This window comes from Psittacula echo, assembly GCF_963264785.1.
Source record: "Psittacula echo genome assembly, chromosome: 2".
Classification (NCBI taxonomy): Eukaryota; Metazoa; Chordata; class Aves; order Psittaciformes; family Psittacidae; genus Psittacula; species Psittacula echo.
In genome coordinates this window covers 161,174,502-161,193,364 of record NC_137737.1, presented here as the reverse complement: position 1 = coordinate 161,193,364, position 18,863 = coordinate 161,174,502, and the positions used below count along the sequence as shown (strand labels likewise).

The 18,863-nt window shown below is 62.2% G+C and overlaps 2 protein-coding genes across 2 annotated transcripts in view; one reads left to right on the top strand and one right to left on the bottom strand.

Moving 5' to 3' along the window:
- The window catches only part of BOP1 (BOP1 ribosomal biogenesis factor), a 45,822-nt gene extending 31,719 nt beyond the window's left edge, over nucleotides 1-14,103 (bottom strand). The window contains exons 1-3 of the mRNA XM_080610941.1: nucleotides 14,072-14,103; nucleotides 13,782-13,931; nucleotides 8,167-8,277 (exon numbers count right to left, since the gene is read on the bottom strand). Of these exons, the coding sequence (XP_080467067.1) occupies nucleotides 8,167-8,277; nucleotides 13,782-13,931; nucleotides 14,072-14,080 (270 nt within the window). The 5' untranslated portion in view covers nucleotides 14,081-14,103. The remainder of the gene's footprint in view (nucleotides 1-8,166; nucleotides 8,278-13,781; nucleotides 13,932-14,071) is intronic.
- Nucleotides 14,104-14,366: 263 nt separating this feature from the next.
- Nucleotides 14,367-18,863, top strand: part of HSF1 (heat shock transcription factor 1) — a 43,711-nt gene continuing 39,214 nt past the window's right edge. Inside the window, exons 1-2 of the mRNA XM_080611509.1 lie at nucleotides 14,367-14,617; nucleotides 18,561-18,669. Of these exons, the coding sequence (XP_080467635.1) occupies nucleotides 14,504-14,617; nucleotides 18,561-18,669 (223 nt within the window). The 5' untranslated portion in view covers nucleotides 14,367-14,503. The remainder of the gene's footprint in view (nucleotides 14,618-18,560; nucleotides 18,670-18,863) is intronic.

Genomic DNA, 18,863 nt, shown 5'->3' with positions numbered 1-18,863 from the left:
GATTTAGGGTTTTCCATGGAATTATGAGCCATTTTCCAAGTCTATTTCTAGCTCAGGAGTTCAACAGCCTTTTATGACCATTATTTCAAGCGTTCAAAGCCGCCTGGGAGCACAGCTCCCTGAAGGGAAAGCCTGAGGAGCTGTTCCCGTGCCCTGCTCGCCCCCAGGTTGGATTCCAGAGCTGAGGAAAATGAAGGTGCTGGGAATGTTTTTCACTTGAGTCACGCAGCGCTTCCCAACAGCCCTCCCTGTCTGGACACTTCTCCCTTCCTGCCAGCTCCAAAGCATCTCCTTCCTGGCCTCGGCTCCAAGCTTCCAGATACACCCAGCTGACGTCTGCTCCCAGGAATCTGCATGGGCACAGGCACTGCTGAGCTCCCTTGGGAGCAACGGCAGCTTCTGGAGAGCTTTCCATAGGGATATAATCCCTTACATATCCCGTGTATCCCTTTCCATAGGGATATAAAACACACCCGAGCCGCCCTTGCCGAGCGTTACCTGAGGCAGCAACAGGCAGCAGCAACCAGGAGCCTGCCTGCAGCTCCCTGACAGCACCGACACCGCTGGGGCTGCGAGGGGCAAATGCAGCCCGGGGTGAGGGCGATGCAGGAGCACGGAGCTGCTGGAGAGGGGCCATGGGGATGCTGCGAGGGCTGGAGCAGCTCTGCCCTGGAGCCAGGCTGGGAGAGCTGGGCTGGGGCAGCCTGGACAAGAGAAGGCTCCTGAAGGGGAGACCTGAGAGCAGCTCCAGAGCCTAAAGGGGCTGCAGGGAACCTGGAGAGGGGCTTGGGACAAGGCAGGCAGGGATGGGAGGAGGGGGAACGGCTCCAACTGGAAGAGGGAAGAGTTGATGGGATCTTGGGAAGTTCTTCCCCAGGAGGGTGCTGGGACCCTGGCAGGGGTTGAAGGGAGAAGCTGTGGCTGCCCCATCCCTGCAGTGCTCAAGGCCAGGTTGGACACAGGGGCTTGGAGCACCCTGCTCCAGCGGAAGGGGTCCCTGCCCGGGGCAGGGGTTGGAGCTGGAGCAGCTTTAAGCTCCCTCCCAACCCAATCCGTTCCATGACTCCCTACGCAGGAGCTGCACGGAGGGTGCCCATCTCCACCCCATGCTCTCCACCGCTCTCTCCTGCATCCCTCCATGCCACAAGAACCGCGCAGGCAGAGCCCCAGGCCTGTGCAGGCAGCACCCCCGGGCGCTGCAGTCGCCAGGAGCTGGTGAGCAGGAGGCAGGAGGTGCCGGGAAGCAGCAGGCACTGAGGCCAGGAGTGGAAAAGAGATTTGGGAACCCTCCCTGCTGGGCTGTGTGAGCAAACACCAGCGCCAAGCACCGACACCGGTGCTGAGCACCAACACCGGCGCTGAGCACCAACACTGGCGCCAATGGGTGCTCAAGGAGAAGCATCCCTGGGCCGACAAACCCGGAAGAACCCATCCCACCGCAGCCCCTGACCTGGCCAAGCAGCCTCCGGCTTCCTCTGCACGTTCCCTCGTACCCGGAGCTGAGCCGAGCCTAATGAAGTGGGACATTGGAACAGCGGCCAGGAGCCGGGGCTGGAGATGCTCATGTCCCCAGGCCCCTCTGCTCTGGGAGGCCGAGGAGGAGGAGGAGGAGGCTGAGGCTGGTCCCTGAGCGTGAGGCAGGGACCGCAGCATGGACCCAGCACTGATCCCACCATGCAGGTCCCTGTCCAAAGGGAATTGCCCCCGCTCCTGGCTGAGGGCCACGCTTCCCAGGCATGCAGACAGGCTGCAGCAGACAGGCTGCTGGTGGACTCCGAGCACATCCCTGGCTTCCCGGAGGGAATCTGGGTCCATGAAGGGGACCAGGGCAAGGAGGCTGGGTGCCTTTAGCTGTGCCTGGTGATGCCACGGCTGGTGCTAGGCACTGCGGGTAGCCAGAGCATGGCAGAGACAGCCCAGATCATGCCGGGTTTAGGGGGATCTGTGGTGCAAATCCCACCAGGATAACGCAGCCAGAGAGGCTGGGACGAGCCAGGGAGGAGCTGCAGCACTGCACAGCCTGGGGTTAGGGAATCCTCAGCCTCATCCCCCTGGGATACCTGGCACAAACCTGCACTGCCAACGGAGCAGCCCTGGGCAAGGGGAACGTGCTGCTGGGAAGGAACTGGGATGCAGCCAGCGCTGCCAAAGGCAACTTCCACCCAACCCGAGCCGGCACTGGTGCAGTGCCGTGCCACAGACACAGCCTTTGGGCTCCCACTGGGCTCCTGGAGCAGACGGAGCAGGATCTGCCCTCTCCCTACAGCGCCCAGGTCACCTGGATGGCAGGAGCTGGCTCAGGGGATGTCAGCTCGGGGCCGTAAGCTGAGCCCTGAGCTGCGGCAGAGCCCGGGCCCGGCACGCAGAGGGGGGAAGCAAATGGAAAAAGAGGGGGGGGAAAGGGAAGAGAGGAAAAGTTTCCACTCCGCAGCCGAGTTGTTGTGGGTTTCTCGCTCGCTGGGTCAGGGACCTGATGGTTTCAGAGCATCCATCGGGTGATGTCATTCCTTCCACAAGGAAAAAGCCTTTCCTGCCCCAACTGAGCTGCTCGACAACCGCCTTAAATATCAAGTGTGGGGCAGCCAAAAGCCAGAGTCATTGAGCTCCTGCTCTGCTTTCACAGCTCCAGCAGCACCCGTGAACCGGTGCTTCCTCCCCTGCTCCCCACCAGCCTCGCCTGGACCTCGAGCTCTTCCTAATCCCAGCCTGGATGAATCCCTCTCCCCCTCTCTGGGCTGCCAAGAGGCTCCTGGATCCAGCCCCTGTTCCATCCACAGGGCCAGGATGCAGCTGAGGGGTGCATGGGGCTGATCCATGGCTGGCAGTGCCGTGGGGAGCGGGGTTGGACCCAAAACCTCCCAGCTCTTCACCGGGGAGCAGGGAAGGATGGAATGCAGGGGATGGAGCAAGGCTCAGGCCTCCTTCTCCATCCAGCTGGCACCTGAAGCACAACGTGCAGCAGCCCAGGGCTCCACACCAGCCCATACGATGCCTCTTATTGGGAAAGCCACAGGAATCATGGAATGGTTTGGGCTGGAAGAGACCTTAAAGCTCCTCCAGCTCCAACCCCTGCCCCGGGCAGGGACCCCTTTCACTGGAGCAGGGTGCTCCAAGCCCCTGTGTCCAACCTGGCCTTGAACACTGCCAGGGATGGGGCAGCCACAGCTTCTCTGGGCACCCTGGCCAGCGCCTCAGCACCCTCACAGGGAAGAGCTTCTGCCTAAGAGCTCATCTCAGTCTCCCCTCGGGCAGGTTCAAGCCATTCCCCTTGGCCTGTCCCTACAGGCCCTTGTCCCAAGCCCCTCTCCAGGTTCCCTGCAGCCCCTTTAGGCTCTGGAGCTGCTCTCAGGGCTCCCCTTCCCGCAGCAGAGGGGCAGGATCCCCTCCCTGCGCTGCTGCTCCCGCTCTGGGCTGCACCCAGCACACGGGGGGGTTCTGGGCTCAAGCGCTCCCTGAAGCCGGCTCCTGGGGAGCTTCTCCTCCCCCAGCACCCCGGGTCCTGCTCCTCAGGCTCCAGCCCCTCTGCCCCAGCCTGGGTCCGTGCCATTGGGGCAGACCGAGCCTTGCCCAGAGGCTGCTCGGGTCTGGCTGCAGAGCTCTCTACCACCAGCACTGCAGAGACCTCCCTCAGCTCCTGTGCTGGGGCTGAAACAGCTCCTGGCCCCCCCCATCCTTCCCCGTTTGCCATCTCCATCCCACCTCCCACTCCGGGGCGCCCGGCCTGGGGACCACGCTTTGATCCACATGGGTTCGGGAGCGTCAGGTTTCGTTTCAGCTCCCGTAGCTCCAGCTGTTCTTGTTATTCACATCAGGATCTGCAGAGCTGATGTCTGCAAAGCCTCTGGCAGCCCCAGCCCCTCACGGCCGCGCGAGCCCACAGCCAAGCGCGGTGTAAGATAATCCCTGTGCTCAGGCTGTGTCCTCCTCCTGCCAGGGCACTTCCAACCCCGATGCCTTTTCATCTCGTCCACGCTCCCCCCGCGCCACCTTCTACATCCTGTTATTGTGTCCTCCAGACTGCGCTTCGCCTCCACACTGCTCAGGTCCTGCCTCTCCACGGCTCTAGGCTCCCCCCCTGGCCACCAGCTCTCCCCGATCCAGCCCTGGAGCTGCCTTTTCTCTCCCTACCTCTTCGTCAAAGGGAACAATGGGAATGGGGCACAGCAGTGCAGCTGCAGGACCTCAGTGCCGGGCTGGAACGGAGCTCTCGGGGCTTTCCTTCTCGCCTCCCATTTCCAGCTTCTTCCAAATGCTGACACCTTCACCAAGTGCCTTCCAAGAGGTTTTATTCCCGTGTGAGGGACTGATTCCTTTGGGAAGGCACAAAAAGCCCGTGACACCCCTAAAAGTGCATCAGAGCCCCATTGGACCACCCTCATCCCATTCCACACCAGGAGAGGAGGCACCCGATGGGTGCTGTGCACCCAGCCCGGTGCCTTAGCCTCTCTCAGGTGATGCTGCAGTGATGTCAGGGCTCTGCGGCTCCACTCTGTGCCCTCACAGCTCTGCCCAATGCTCGTGGTACCCCAGGGCAGAGCCGGGGGGGGCTCCAGCTCCAGCCTGATGCTCCCAGGCTGTGCCCGCTGCAGCATCCCGAGCCAGGGATCCCAGCCTTGCCCAGGGGAAGCACTTGGGAGCACGCTCCTGGATTTCAGCTCCTGCTGAATTCAATACTTCCCCTTTCCCTGCCCTTTTCTGCCTGGGGGGGAAAGTACATCCAAGTGTGGCTGCGTCCTTCCCAAAGCGCGCCTGTTCCCATCTGGGGAACGCTGATGCGCTGTGGCTGTTCTGTACCCTGAGAAGGGCAGGGAGCTCCAGTGAGAGCTTCAGCTGCAGGTGAAGGGATCACCCAGCCCACCCTTACCTGCGCTGCCCATCCCTGGCAGTGCTCAAAGCACCCGACTCCAGTGGAAGAGGTCCCTGTCCCTGGAGCAGCTCTAAGCTCCCTCCAACCCAAAGCATTCCCTGACCCTATGCCCCCGGTGGCCCTGCTCCGAGCCCTTCACACCTCCGCGGCCTCAGCTCATCCCTCGCAGCCAGAGCGGCTCCCGGGGGCCGTGTGTGAAGTGGTTGGAGCCGCGGGCAGGCGGGAGCAGGTTCCGGAGCCAGGCGGGTCGGGAAGCACACGCGGAGCCGCGCTCCCTCCCTCCCTCACACAGGGAGCGATGAGTGCAAGGCGCTGCCTGCCAGCAGCACATTCTGCACCGCGGCTCCCGGCCCCTCCTGGCTCATCAGCTACTGAAAGAAGAGCTCCTTCAGCCCGGCAGCCGCCGGCCCCCCCGGCCCCGGCCCGGCTCAGCTGCGCTGCGGAGGAGGGAAGCGGGCTTGGAGCAGCCGCCGGCTCAGCGAGGAGCACTCAGCGCGGCCCCATCCATCACGGCCGACACCTGGAATAGTCATTGCGGGAGGAAACGGAGCCCCGGCCCCGAGCCGCTTCCTCCCGCCGAGCCCCCGTTCAGCGCCGGGCGCTGGGGGGGGCTGCGGCGGGGACCAGCTCCGGCGAGCCCCGGGCTCCGGTGCAGCTGGGCAGGGGCACGGCCGCGGGACCGGCTCTGTTGGGGCTCCCGCCCCGCGCACGGAGCAGCCGGGGCCGGTGCGGGGCTGCCGGGAGCGGAGGCCGGGCCCGCTCCTCGTTACTGCGGGGGAGCGCAGAGCCCGGCACCGGCGTGCGGGAGACGGCAGCGAGCGCCGGGCACCGCGCACCAGCGGCTGCTGCAGGCACAGGCACCCGGTGCTGGCACCGGAGCTCACCACGGGCACAGGCACTGCCCTGCACACACCCGGTGCTGTCACTGGCACAGGCGGTGCTTGTGAGACACCGGCTGCTTGCAGACATCAGCCATACCGGGTGTCTGGGGGACACTGGGTGTCAGTGGGACAGCAGCAATGCCCGTGGTGGCACTGGGTGTCAGTGGGACACTGGGTGTTGGTGGTGGCACTGGGTGTTAGTGGTGGCACTGGGTGTTAGTGGTGACACTGGGTGTCAGTGGGACACTGGGTGTTAGTGGTGACACTGGGTGTCAGTGGGACACTGGGTGTTAGTGGTGGCACTGGGTGTTAGTGGTGACACTGGGTGTTAGTGGTGACACTGGGTGTTAGTGGGACACTGGGTGTTAGTGGGACACTGGGTGTCAGTGGTGGCACTGGGTGTCAGTGGTGGCACTGGGTGTCTGCCCAGGGAGCCTTCTCTTCTCCATGTGAACCCCCCAGGTCCCTCAGCCCTTCCCCATCACCCCTGTGCTCCAGGCCCTGCACCAGCTCCATTGCCCTTCTCTGGCCCCGCTCCAGCCCCTCAATGTCTCTCTTGCAGTGAGGGGCCCAGAGCTGAACACAGGATTCGAGGGGCGGCCTCCCCAGTGCCCACTGCAGGGGCACAGTCCCTGCCCTGGCCCTGCTGCCACCCTGGTGCTGGTATGGGACCATCCCAAAGCATCACGTTTCACACACAGGCTTCAGACACGGCCACACGCTCACCGGGACGAGGCTGCGACGAAAGCTTGGTCTCAACAAAGAAGAGGGGACAAGCATCCAAAACTAAGAGACCCCCTGGGGTTTCCTGGCCTTATTCCTGTCCATGGCCCGAACAGGGGGGTTCTCCCCTCCCTTTCCAGCATTTCCGAGCCACAAAGCCCCGTCGCTGGGCGCTGCTCCTCATGGAAGCCAGCACAAAGCCCGCAGTGTGCGCATCCCGGCCGCAGGAAGCACAAGCATCAGGGTTCTTATGGAAAGGAGATAACGACAGTTACAGAGGGAGGGCAGGGGGCTGCGAACGGGGGGGAACAAGGAACAAAGCCCCTGGAAGCTGCTCTGATGTCAGCGGGTTCGGACTGAGCCCCCCCGGGCCTGCAGCAGCAGCGGCTGGGAGGGACTGACCTCCAGCTCCTGCATGAAAGGCTGCTTCTCCCTGGGTTAGGCAGGAGACATTACACAAGTGGATGTTTTCTATAGCCATATATTTCCCCTCTCTCTAAATCTCTATTCCAGACCTGGGGGCAGGGATTGAGGCAGCTCCTGCGCTAACCCAGGTGGGCCTCTAACATCTGACACCAGAAGCATCCAATCCTCCTCCTCCTGCCCTGTGCTGGGACCGGATCGGGATCGTCCACATCCCTCAGAGCACCACTAAACACAAGCTCAGACCCCCCGAGCTGTCAGCGGTGCCCAAGAGCTCTCCTGAGGCTGGGGCTGCAGCCAAAACCCTGCTCAGAACTTTGCTTCCCAAGCGCCGGTGCTGTTATTCCCGATGTTCCCTGCTGCATCCATGGCATTTCAGGCACCCCACGCCAGGGAGCAGGCAGAGCCTCTCACTGGCTCTTCACCTGCATGGGGCTTTCTGTGCTCTGGTACCTGTCAGAGGCTGAGGATATTCCAGAGCCTGGAATATTCCACCCAACCGGCACCCCAAGGCTGCTCCAAGCCTTTCCAAGTGCTGCCTGAGGCCTCCCAGCACCCTCTGAGGTGAGCAGAAAGCCCAGCACCGAGGGTCACATCCAAACACCCCCACAGCCCTTGGCAATCCCCGCATCCCGCCCCAGGGCTCTGCCGGACGCCAACCACACCAATTGATTTAGCAGGCGATGAAGCAAGGCCACGAGGTTTGTCTGGAACAACCAAGCCCTGGGGGCATCCGGCTGCCGAGATCCTCCCCTGCTCCATACAGGAGCTTTCCCATCTTTCCGAGGGTGCAAAACCCGGAGAGGCTCCCCTGAAGAGCCCAGCGCAGCAAACATGACCCCATGAGCCATGGGGGGGCTCAGGCACCTTCTGAAGGGCTGAAGAACCCCCTCGACACCCAGGTGAAGCCCCAGTTGGGGCTGGAGCAAGGCAGGGTGCAAGGCATGCTCTTCCCACTGCCCTTCCCAAGCTGGACATGACATTCCTTGCCCAAAATGTCCCAGGCGACACACTCAGCATTTGACCATCACCGAGAGTCTCCTCAGCAGCCCTGACCTGGTGCCTCTGGGCAGTTCCCATCCACAGACACTGTTGCCTGACCACATCCCCTCCCTTCTGGTCATGCAGAAGCCAACACAGAGACAGAAGTTATGGAATCATCCCATCAACCAGGGTGGAAAAGTCCTTTAAGATCACAGAGTCCAGCTGTAAACCCAGCACCTCCAGCTCATATCCACATAGTAAGAACACAGAACTTGCAATGGGTCCTACCTCTTCATCGGAGCTGTCCTCTTCATACTCATTCTGAGCAAGCAGAGCCTTGTCTTCCTCCAGTGAGGAATCCTCCTCCAGGGTTTTGCTCTTCCTGGGAGCTCCTTTGGCCTGAAAGACAGCAAGAAGGAACCTCAGGGAGATCCCATCACATGAACCCGTGTGTGGTTGTGTCTGCTCCAGCAGGGACCTGCGCTGGGCAGGGAAAGCTGGACCTGCCACCACCATCCAGCCTGCTGCCAGGCCCAGCATCCCCACAAAGCACTTGTGCCCCAAGCTGGACAGCGCTGAGCAGTGCAACCTCCTGCTCCTCCATCCTCTGGGACATCGCATGACACAGGGAGGAGAGGAAGGAAAGGGAATGGAAAGCTTCACAGATCCCCTTCAGCCCATCCAGGTCCCTCTGACCGGCAGATCCCAGCAGATCCCAGATCTCAAGGACAGACCCAGCAGCACCACGTCACTGGGAGGACGAGCACATGGGGGGTTCTGGTGCCCACCAGGACCGGCTTTTCCCAGCACTGAGCCTCAGCCAAGGCCCAACCAGCCCCGAGCTCCGGACTCCAGAGCTGCCTCCTGAAGTGCTTGGCATTGGGTAAAGTCCTAAAGCACCTCCCCTACAGAACCTGACCTTACCCAAAGCTTTGGCTGCTCTTGGTTTCCCTCCTTGGGTTATCCCAAATGTTTGTGTTCTCTTGCTTGGGTTATCCCAATTGTTTGGCTTCTCTTGCTTGGATTATCCCAAATATTTGGCTTCTCTTACTTGGGTTATCCTAAAGGAGTGGCTTCCCTTGCTTGGGTTATCCCAAAGGCTTGGGTCACCCCAGAACCCACCGTGGGCAGGACACCTCATGCACTGCAGCTGAACCCTCAGGCCACGCATCCTGCTTCCAGCAGAGCCACGTCTGGAGCAGGAATTCCTTGCTCAGACACGGATCACGCGCCTTCGCCCACTCGCTGGCCTGTGTGGGTGCCGAGCGAGCTGCAGATCCTGCCCTGGAAAAGAGATTCCAGGGAGGGGGGTGGTGGGGACCCTGCTCCGGTCTGCTTTATGGGAGGACGTAGGGAACTGATGGCAAAAGCAGCCCCGGGCCAGGGCCCTCGCGGGAGCAGTAAAATCCACGCCGTGCGCGATCACCTCGTGCTCCCCGGCGCGGGGATGGGATTTCGGCACAAACAAAACGGCTTCATTGGAAAACCTGGGAAGAGGGAGATCGCAGATGAGGGGTTTTGCAGGCTCCTGGCGCTGCCATGGGGTTGGACTCTGAGTTTCCACCTTCCCCTTCCCTCCGCCGCCGCAAGGAGACCGGAGCGCCGCTAATCCCGGCTGCTCCAGGTGCCAGTGTCCTGCGGGGTGAAGGCCACGGATGCTCCAGCATTCCTGCTCTTCCCAGTGGTGCCCAAAGGCCCAGCTCAACAGGCAGGGATTAAACCAGAGGCCCAAGGGCTGCCCAGGAGCTGAGCTTGCTCCAAGAGCTGGCACAAGCCAGGATTCCTTCCCCGTGGCCGGCACAGCTGCAACCAGACTGCAGCATCCCGGGATCAGGTGGGTGTGTTGGCAGGTTCAAAGCCTTTAGGAGAGCTTCACTGGGAAAGTAAGGCAGAGCTCAGCTAGAATCATGGAATCATGGAATGGTCTGGGTTGGAAAGGAGCTTAAAGCTCCTCCAGCTCCAACCCCTCCTACTGGAGCAGGGTGCTCCAAGCCCCTGTGTCCAGCCTGGCCTTGAGCACTGCAGGGATGGGGCAGCCCCAGCTTCTCCATCTGAGAGGACTCTGCAGGGGCTGCAGGATAAGGAAAAGCCCCCAGGAATAGAGGGATCCACAGACCTGGAGCGCAGCCACTGCCCGGAAGCACCTTCAGCACCTCCCAGGAGCATTCCCACCTTCAGGCACGCTCCGGGTGCTCTCCTGCAGCCGGGTGTTGGTGTCCCAGATGGACAGGCTGGTCCCTTGGCTTCCCAGGGACTGTGGGCAGGCTTGGGAATGACGCCGGAGCTTCCCTCTGCTGCCCTGCCCGAGGAGGCTCGTTCCACAAGAGGGCAGCAGGGAATGCTGCCGCAGGGCAAAGCCACCCAGACCCCCCGAGCCTGCCCCAAACCTGCCCTCAGAGCACCCCACGGACCGGGCTGAGCACCCCGGCACCCCGCAGCACCCATGGGTGGCAGGGATGCAGGACCTGGCAGCACCACCACCCACATTCAGGCAGCTCTGGTGGCTGAAGGGGAGACTGCAGAGAACTGATGGGCTCGAACAGCGCTGATGGGACGCGAGAACAGGTTTAGGTGTGAAGGAAGGAAGATTGGAGCCACAAAACCACACCGAGCTGGGGGTGTCCGGCCTGGAGAACAGAAGGCTCCTAAAGGGGAGACCTTAGAGCAGCTCCAGTGCCTAAACCCAGCCCATGCCAGGATTCCATGCTGACAGCTCTCCAGCACAGGCAGAGCGGACCCTCCCCAGTTAAGCCCCACAAAGCAAGGGCAGCTTCATACAGTGAGGTTCTGGAGGGGAACCAATGTCTGCAGCTCTAAACCAGGGAAAGGAAACCCCCGCAGGAGCTCGAGCCCCTCAGGTGGGCAGGAAGCAGAACTGGTTTGTGCAAAGCTCTTCCATGTCCTGCAGCGAAGCGAGCTGGAGCAGCAGCAGCGTTTCCTGGTCCAAAATCAGCCCGGTCCGACCCGACCCTTCCTCCGCACCCCGGAGGCCTTGGCAATGGGACTGCAACATCACCAGCTCCTTTGGCTGCCCTTCAGCTCCCAAACCCGCCTTTCCTGTGAAGTGCTCCCAATGCAGCTCCTCCTGCTGTGCAGAACCCATCAGGAGCTCCTGGGCTGTGGATTCCAGCAGGAAGGGAGAAGGTTCCCAGTGTTCCATGATCCCCAGCTGCCGCAGGGCTGAAGCTCCTCGGTGGAGCTGCTGGAACGCTGGTGGAAAGAGGGGAACAACCTCTGGGTGCTGTGAAGAGCTGGGGTGCAAGGAGCCGAATGGGTGAGGAGGAGACGGGCAGCAGCAAGAGCAGATGAGCCGGAGTGAAGAGGTAACAGCCCTGATGTGGGAGCTGCGGCCACGGTGTGCGCCCAGCGTGGGCCAAGGCGACCATCGCTCATGGTCAGGTTGAGGTAGAAACCTCTCAGCATTACCAGATGCACACAAGCAGTGAGGGGACGGTGGCCAAAGCACCAGGCCCAGCTGAGATCCAGAGGTCAAGGTGGGGAAAGCAAGCAGCAAAGCCACACTTGTCTCTTCCTCTGCTAAAGAGTGCAGAAACATGGAATGGGTTGAGGTGAAGGGACTTCAAAGCTCCTCCAGCTCCAGCCCTTGCCCCGGGCAGGGACCCCTTCCACTGGAGCAGGGTGCTCCAAGCCCCTGTGTCCAACCTGGCCTTGAGCACTGCCAGGGATGGGGCAGCCACAGCTTCTCTGGGCACCCTGTGCCAGCGCCTCAGCACTCTCACAGGGAAGAGCTTCTGCCTAAGAGCTCATCTCAGTCTCCCCTCTGGCAGGTTAAAGCCATTCCCCCTTGGCCTGTCCCTACAGGCCCTTGTCCCAAGCCCCTCTCCAAGTTTCCTGAAGCCCCTTGAGGCACTGGAGCTGCTCTCAGGTCTCCCCTTCAGGAGCCTTCTCTTCTCCAGGCTGCCCCAGCCCAGCTCTCCCAGGCTGGCTCCAGGGCAGAGCTGCTCCAGCCCTCGCAGCAGCTCCATAGGTGGTGGTTGGATGCTGAGGCACCTCTCCAGAGCCGTGCTCCTCCTCCCATCAGGATGATTATCCACATCCCCATCCAAGAAGATGCTTTATGGAGTTGGAATGGCAGAAGTCCTGTCCTTGGGACCACAGAAGAGTAAAGGCAGCGTCTCTTGAGGACAGAGGAGCCCTGAGCTGTGAGCCAGCACTGCAGAAGTGTTAACCCAGTCAGAGCAAGAAGGTGCTGACCTGAGCTGCTCCGTCCCAGCTTCCTTTGGGATGCAGGAGAGGGCAAGGCCGGAGGCTCCAGCAGCTGCCTGTCAGCAGGAGCTCAGCCCCGCTCCTGGTGCCTCCCTGCTTGTGGGGCTCTGTAAATATTACCCTGTCCTTGTCAGATCCCATTTCCTCTTGATGACTTCCAGCATTCCTCGAGCTCTGCTTCCCTCCATGGCAGCCCTGGGGCCGAGCAGAGCCATGTCCCATACGCTCCCAGTGGGAATGCTGGTGACCCGCACAGGGAGGACGAGCTGAAATGCTGATTTGCTGCTTTTCATCTCCAGGAACCCTTTCAGCACTGCTCTAACAGTGTCCAATGACCATGGTGCCAGAGGCTTTGCAGGGTGCAAGGAAGGAAGCAAGGAAAGCAGGAAGCAAGGAAGGACCCAAGGAAGCCCTGGCTCATGCTGGTGCTGGCAGTGCCGTGCTGCTGCTGCTTGGTGCCGGTGCTGCTTTGCTCTGGCCCCCCTGCAGGAGAGCAGCAGATCCCGGTGTCCCATCCTGATGCACTGATCCCTGTGTTGGAGATGTGCTGGATCTGCTGCAGGAGCCTTGCTTCCCGGGTCTGGCCGTGCCTCTGTGCTGTTCCGTCCATGCAATCATGGAATGGTTGGGGTGGGAAGGGACCTTTCCAGGTCACTCCCAGCAGCTCCACATCCTCTGGTGCTGCTGCCCTGGAGCTGGGGGCACGGCTCCTGGGGAGCTTCTCCTCCCCAAGCACCCCGGGTCCTGCTCCTCAGGCTCCAGCCCCTCTGCCCCAGCCTGGGTCTGTGCTGGGGTTGCCCTGAGCCAGGGCCAGGACCTTGCCCTTGGCCTGGATGAGCTCCAGCAGGTTCCCACCCCTCCAGCCCATCCCGGTCCCTCTGATCCCAGCCCTTCCCTCCAGCATTGGAGGAGGCAGGGGGTTGGTCCTTTCCAAACCATTCCATGATCCCAGGCACAGTCCTTATCCCATGGCCTGCACCAAGGAGAACACCTCCAGGAGCAGCCAAAACACCTTCACGGACCCAACGAACCCAAACCACCCCAAATCCCCTTCCCGGAGTGTTTTCCAGGCTGGATCAGCCACAAGGCCTGGCCTGTGCCAAAGCCAAAGCACCACAATGGGAAAAGCAGAGCCAGGGTGGGATAAATGGATGGCACTGGAGCCATCCCGGTGGAGATACCCCATGGGCCACAGCTCGAGGTGCTCCTGGGGCTCCTGCCCAGGCACAAGAGGAACTTCCCAATAATTCCCACTCCAGAGCTGGGAAAGCTGCTGCCCATCATCCAAACACATCCCAATGGATCCTGACAGCCGGGAGCACGCAGGGATCTGCTGGGGACCAGCCTGGGGTATTCCCAGGACCAGGGGAATGAAGATAAGGAAGGGGATGGAGACATGGGGGGGAGTGGGATAGAGCCGGGCGGTGATGGAGATGGGGTGAATGGAAGGGGGGGGGATGGACAAGGGACATGGGGGGATCAACACGGGAGGGAGGAGGGATGGACACGTGGGGAGGTGAGAACAGGAGGGCTGGGAATGGACACGGGGGGAGGGATGGGCACGGGGTACGGGGCCTTCCTCCCGTCCGCTCCTCCTCCTCCGGGCAGAAGGAGGGAACAAACCGGCGCTTCCCGGTGTTTCCCCCATCCCTTCCCCGCCGCTCTGAGGCCTTTACCCGTGTCCGGGGGAGGGAGCCGCCGCCGGGGCCTTCCTCCCGCTCCTCCTCCTCGTCCGAGCCGGTGCTGTCAGAGCCGGAGTCCTCCAGCCCCGAGTACGCGCTCTCCTCGCTGTCCGTGAGCTCCTCGCTGTCCGCGGACGGATGTGGCTGGAAGGGACGGGCCCGGAGCGGGGTCAGGGCCCGGCGGGGCCGCGAGGCCGGGTCCCTCCCGCCCCACGGCGCGCCCCGGGCCCCGCAGGCCCCACCGGCCCCGGCCAGGCCCCGTCACCATGGCAACGCGCCCCTACCCCCGCCATGGCCCCGCTGCCGCCGCAGACCGAGGCACCACGTGCGCGCGGGTCAGAGGTCACTGCCAAGGCCACGCCCCCTCAGACGAAGAAGTGCGCATGCGCACCTGCAGCAACCGCGCAGTGCTCTCGGAGGCTGGTGCTCTGCGCATGCGCACATACCACCCGGCGCGAAGCAATGCGCATGCGCATAGCGGACTCCAGCAGGCGCGGTGTGCGGGGGGTGTGTCCCCCTGCGTGCCAGGGGGCGGTGCCGCGCATGCGCGCTGCAGCCCGGCGCCGGTGGGGGGGGCGTCCCAAGATGGCGGCGGCCATGCTGGGCCCCGGTGCGCTCCGTGCGCAGGCCGCGGCCCGGCCCCGCGGCGGGTTCCGGCCGCTCTGAGACCCCGCCAGGCCCGCGCCCGCCCGCCCCCCGCCGCCGCCGCTGCCGCCATGGAAGGGCCCGGGGCCGCGGCCCCCGGCGGAGGGAACGTACCCGCGTTCCTCACCAAGCTCTGGACGCTCGTGGAGGACCCCGACACGGACGCGCTGATTTGCTGGAGCCCGGTGAGTGCGGGCTCGGCCCCGGGGTGTCCCCGGCACCGCGCTCCCCGCGCTGGAGCCGCCGCCGCTTCCCGCCTTGCGCCTCGTTCCCCGCGCCCCGGGCGGGTTGAGCCATCCCGGGTCACCGCGGCCGCTCCTGCAGCGGGAGCCGCCGTTCGGCGCTGTCATCCCCGCGCCCCGGGGCAGCCGTGCCGCGGCGGCGCCTCCGGTTGTGCTTCCTTTCGTCCCATCGTGTGCCCGCCTGCTCCGCCCGGTCAGGGAGGCCGAGGGGCACCCAGAGCCGGCTCCCTCGGGTGCTCCTCAGGGGCTGTTCCATGGCTGGGAGCAGGAGGAAGGACGGTTTGTTGCTGTTTGGGTCTTACCTTGGTCAGAAACACGCACAGAGGTGAGCTCTTGTGCGTTCCCAACTGCTCCATCTCCCATAGAAACATAGGATCCGCCAGGCTGGAAAAGCCCTGTGAGATCTTCAAGTCCAGCCCCTGCCCCTCCGCATCCCGTTTCCATCCCCATGGATGGGTGGTGGTACCCGAGGCTCTGCAGGGCAGGGAGATGCGGTGATGTTTGCAGTGCAAAGGGCTGAGCTTTGGCTGCGGGTGCTGTGGGGAGCTCAGGCAGGAGGAGCTGCTCGTCACCAGGACACGACGAGCAGATAAGGACCCAAACAACACCAGAACACACAGGAAGGGGCTGGAAGCAGCCCGGGAAGCTGCTCCCCATCAGTGCCAGGTGTTCCCTTCTCTGCCCCGCTGCAGCAGGTCCGAGGTGAGGGACCCACGCTGGCTGCTCCCTGCAGATGGAGCCGGGCTCGGAGCATTGCAAGTCATCACCTTGGACCCGGCACCTCCATCCCTTGGGAGCAGAGCCCAGCCCCTCCTGGCTCCATCCTCCTGTCAGGCAGTTGTAGGGAGCGATCAGGTCCCCCCTGAGCCTTCTCTTCTCCACACTGAACCCCCCAGGTCCCTCAGCCCTTCCCCATCACCCCTGTGCTCCAGGCCCTGCACCAGCTCCATTGCCCTTCTCTGGCCCCGCTCCAGCCCCTCAATGTCTCTCTTGCAGTGAGGGGCCCAGAGCTGAACACAGGATTCGAGGTCCAGCCTCCCCAGTGCCCACTGCAGGGGCACAATCCCTGCCTGGCCCTGCTGCTGCACTGGTGCTGGTACAGCCAGGATGTGCTTGCCATGGGCACAGGCTGCTCGTGATCAGCTCCATCGCTCAGCACCCCCAGGTCCTGTTCCATGAACAGTTTCCAGCCGCGCTTCCCAGGCAACCAAAGCTTTAAAACCTTCAGTGTTCAAGGCCAGGTTGGACACAGGGACTTGGAGCACTCTGCTCCAGTGGAAGGGGTCCCTGCCCGTGACAGGGGTTGGAGCTGGAAGAGCTTTAAGGACCGTTCCAACCCAACCCATTCCATGATCCCATGCCTTGGTCCAAGCTCCTTTTCCTGCTTCAGCTCCACATCTACACTTTTGTGCTGCTTTTACACTCTGTGAGCTCAGCTCCCGGACCTGCTGCACCCCATGGCCCCCCCAAACCAGAGGGCCTTTGGCAGCACAGCAAATCCCGCTGGGACCTGGACCCCTTCCGCTCGTGCTTCCATGCAGTTTAGCACCATGAAGCCTGGTCTGAAGGTCTCATTCCCTTCGCCAGCAGCAAACCCATGGGCAGAGCCAAGTCCCAGGTGAGTGGGATGATGTTTGGTGCAGGGCTGGTCCCTGGCTGCTGGAGCAGCTTCTGGGGTTGCTCGGCAGCTTTGACCTTGGCTCTGCTGGTGCCATGCCGGTGATAAGAGGGGCTTTAGGAATGGGCCTGCAAGGCTGTGAGAGCCTCCCTTCCTCCTCCCCTGCTGCTGCAGCTTCACCCTGGAGCGTTCCTGCGGGGCCTCCCCTGCGTGGGACCCCCTCAGAGGTGCCTGGAGCCTTCCTCCCATGCTAAAGCTCATCTCTTGCCTCCGTTGTGTGCATGCAGGAGGATGCGCCCGGACCCCATGGGCTGTGTTTGAGCTCCAGGACAGTCAGCCCCCAACCAGCCCCTGGGGCAGGTCCTTAGGGACTCAACTGAATTGGTCAGGTTTGGGCTGGAGCAGGATGCTCCTTCCATCGCAGTGCACTGGAACCGGGGCAGTGGTTGAATGGAGCTCTTGTGTGCTCAGCCCCACGTGGGCTCCTCTGTGCAGAGGTGGGGAAGGGGAATTTCATACCTGGAATCCATAAATCCATGGAATGGGGTGTGTTGGAAGGGACCTTAAAGAGGGAGGAGTTAGATGGGATCTTGGAAAGCTCTTCCCTGTGAGGGTGCTGAGGCGCTGGCACAGGGTGCCCAGAGGAGCTGTGGCTGCCCCATCCCTGGCAGTGCTCAAGGCCAGGTTGGACACAGGGGCTTGGAGCACCCTGCTCCAGTGGAAGGGGTCCCTGCCCGGGGCAGGGGCTTGGAACTGAATGGCTTTAAGGTCCCTTCAGCCCAACCCGTTCCGTGCTTTGGAGAAGTCATCTCAGTCCTTTGGGATTAACACAGAGCTGTATTTGTGCTGTAACTGTGAGTGAGGCCCATCTGTCTGCGGTCCCGTCTTGGAGGTGCTTGCTCTGGTTCTTTGAAGTCAGTCCAGGAGATGTGGGCCTGGAGGTTCCCTGGAGCTGGGACCTGGCCACTGCCCATTGACACCCATGGGGCTCAGCTCGGAGCTGACAGCCCTGGAGTTTGGGCTCTCTTGGGTCTGAGTTCAGCTGCTTGGCTGAGGGGCATGGCTCCCGTTGTGCAGCCCTGGTTTAATGCTGGAGGAGCAGCCCCTGCCTGTGAAGGTCCCATTGGGAACTGATTCAGAATCATGGAATCATGGAATAGTTTGGGCTGGGAGTGGCCTTCGCAGCTCATCCAGTCCAGCCCCTGCAGTGAGCAGGGACGTCTCCAACCGGGTTAAAGGGGAGCTCTGGAGGCTCCATCCCTGCTGCCCTGGGGGCGGCCTGGCCTGGCCCTGCTGCTCTTCCCTTGGACTCCATGAGCGCTTCATCAAGGAGCTGTTGGTATCTCAGCAGGTCCTGGTCCTGTGCCAGCGCCGTGTGCGGTGCTGATACGTGGGGGGAGCTCAGCAGGGGCTGGCTCCGGAGCAGGAAATCCAAGTTGGAAAATGCAGCTGGAATTCTTTGCCAGGAGGAAAACCCCTTTGGCTGCTGCGGTGCAGATGCTGTTGTTGACAGGATCATTCCCACCCCATGTGCCAGGAAGTGGCAGAGGCCAGGCCTGACAGGGAAGTGGCCCCGATGGATCCGGCCTCCTGCTCCGGACAGCTCTAGCAGTCAGTGACTGGTTCTGCTGGGCAGGCACCATTCAAACTCATCTCCCAGGACCCCCCAGCCAAAGCTCCTCAGGGTTCCGAGGGGCAGGAACGATTCCTCCTGCCTTGTTCTGCTTCTTACATCAACCCATAGAAAACATTTAACACGCATAATGGAGCACTGAACCTCATTGCTCTTCCCTTCCAAACCAAACCACGTCTTGGGCTGAACCTCAGCTGCCGGAGGCTCAGGGGTATGGAATTGTCTTGGTTTGAGTCGTGGTTTAACCCTGTCCCGGTGAAACCAGGACAGTTCCTTGCTGAGTGTCCATGTTTGACCTCAGACTGGCTCCGGTGGCTTCATTTGGCCTCACTGGGCTGTGGCCAGCTGAGGTTCAACGAGTGCTGGGTGCTGGGGCACTGGAATGGGCTGAAGGGAGAAGCTGTGGCTGCCCCATCCCTGCAGTGTTCAAGACCAGGTTGGACACAGGGGCTGGGAGCACCCTGCTCCAGTGGAAGGGGTCCCTGCCCATGGCAGGGGCTGGAGCTGGAGCAGCTTCAAGTTCCCTCCCAACCCAGCGCATTCCATCCCTCCATGACCTGAAGGTGCTGGGGGGGCTTCTCCCTGTCCGTGTAACAGAGCTTGGTAACGTTCCGTTTTCCTTCTTTCTCCGACAGAGTGGAAGCAGCTTCCATGTGTTTGACCAAGGCCAGTTTGCCAAGGAGGTGCTCCCAAAGTACTTCAAACACAACAACATGGCCAGCTTCGTGCGGCAGCTCAACATGTGTAAGTAGCTCCAGGGCGAAGGGTTGGGCTCCTCCTGATGTGAGGTCCATGGCTCCATGATGTTCCATTGCGTCGGGAGGATTTCATCACTCCGTTTTTGGGGACCAAGTGGTGGTTTTAAGGAGCTGCGGGGACTAACAGCATCCAGACCTGGGATCTCCTGCTACAGCCAGGGAACTTGAGGCTCTTGGGTC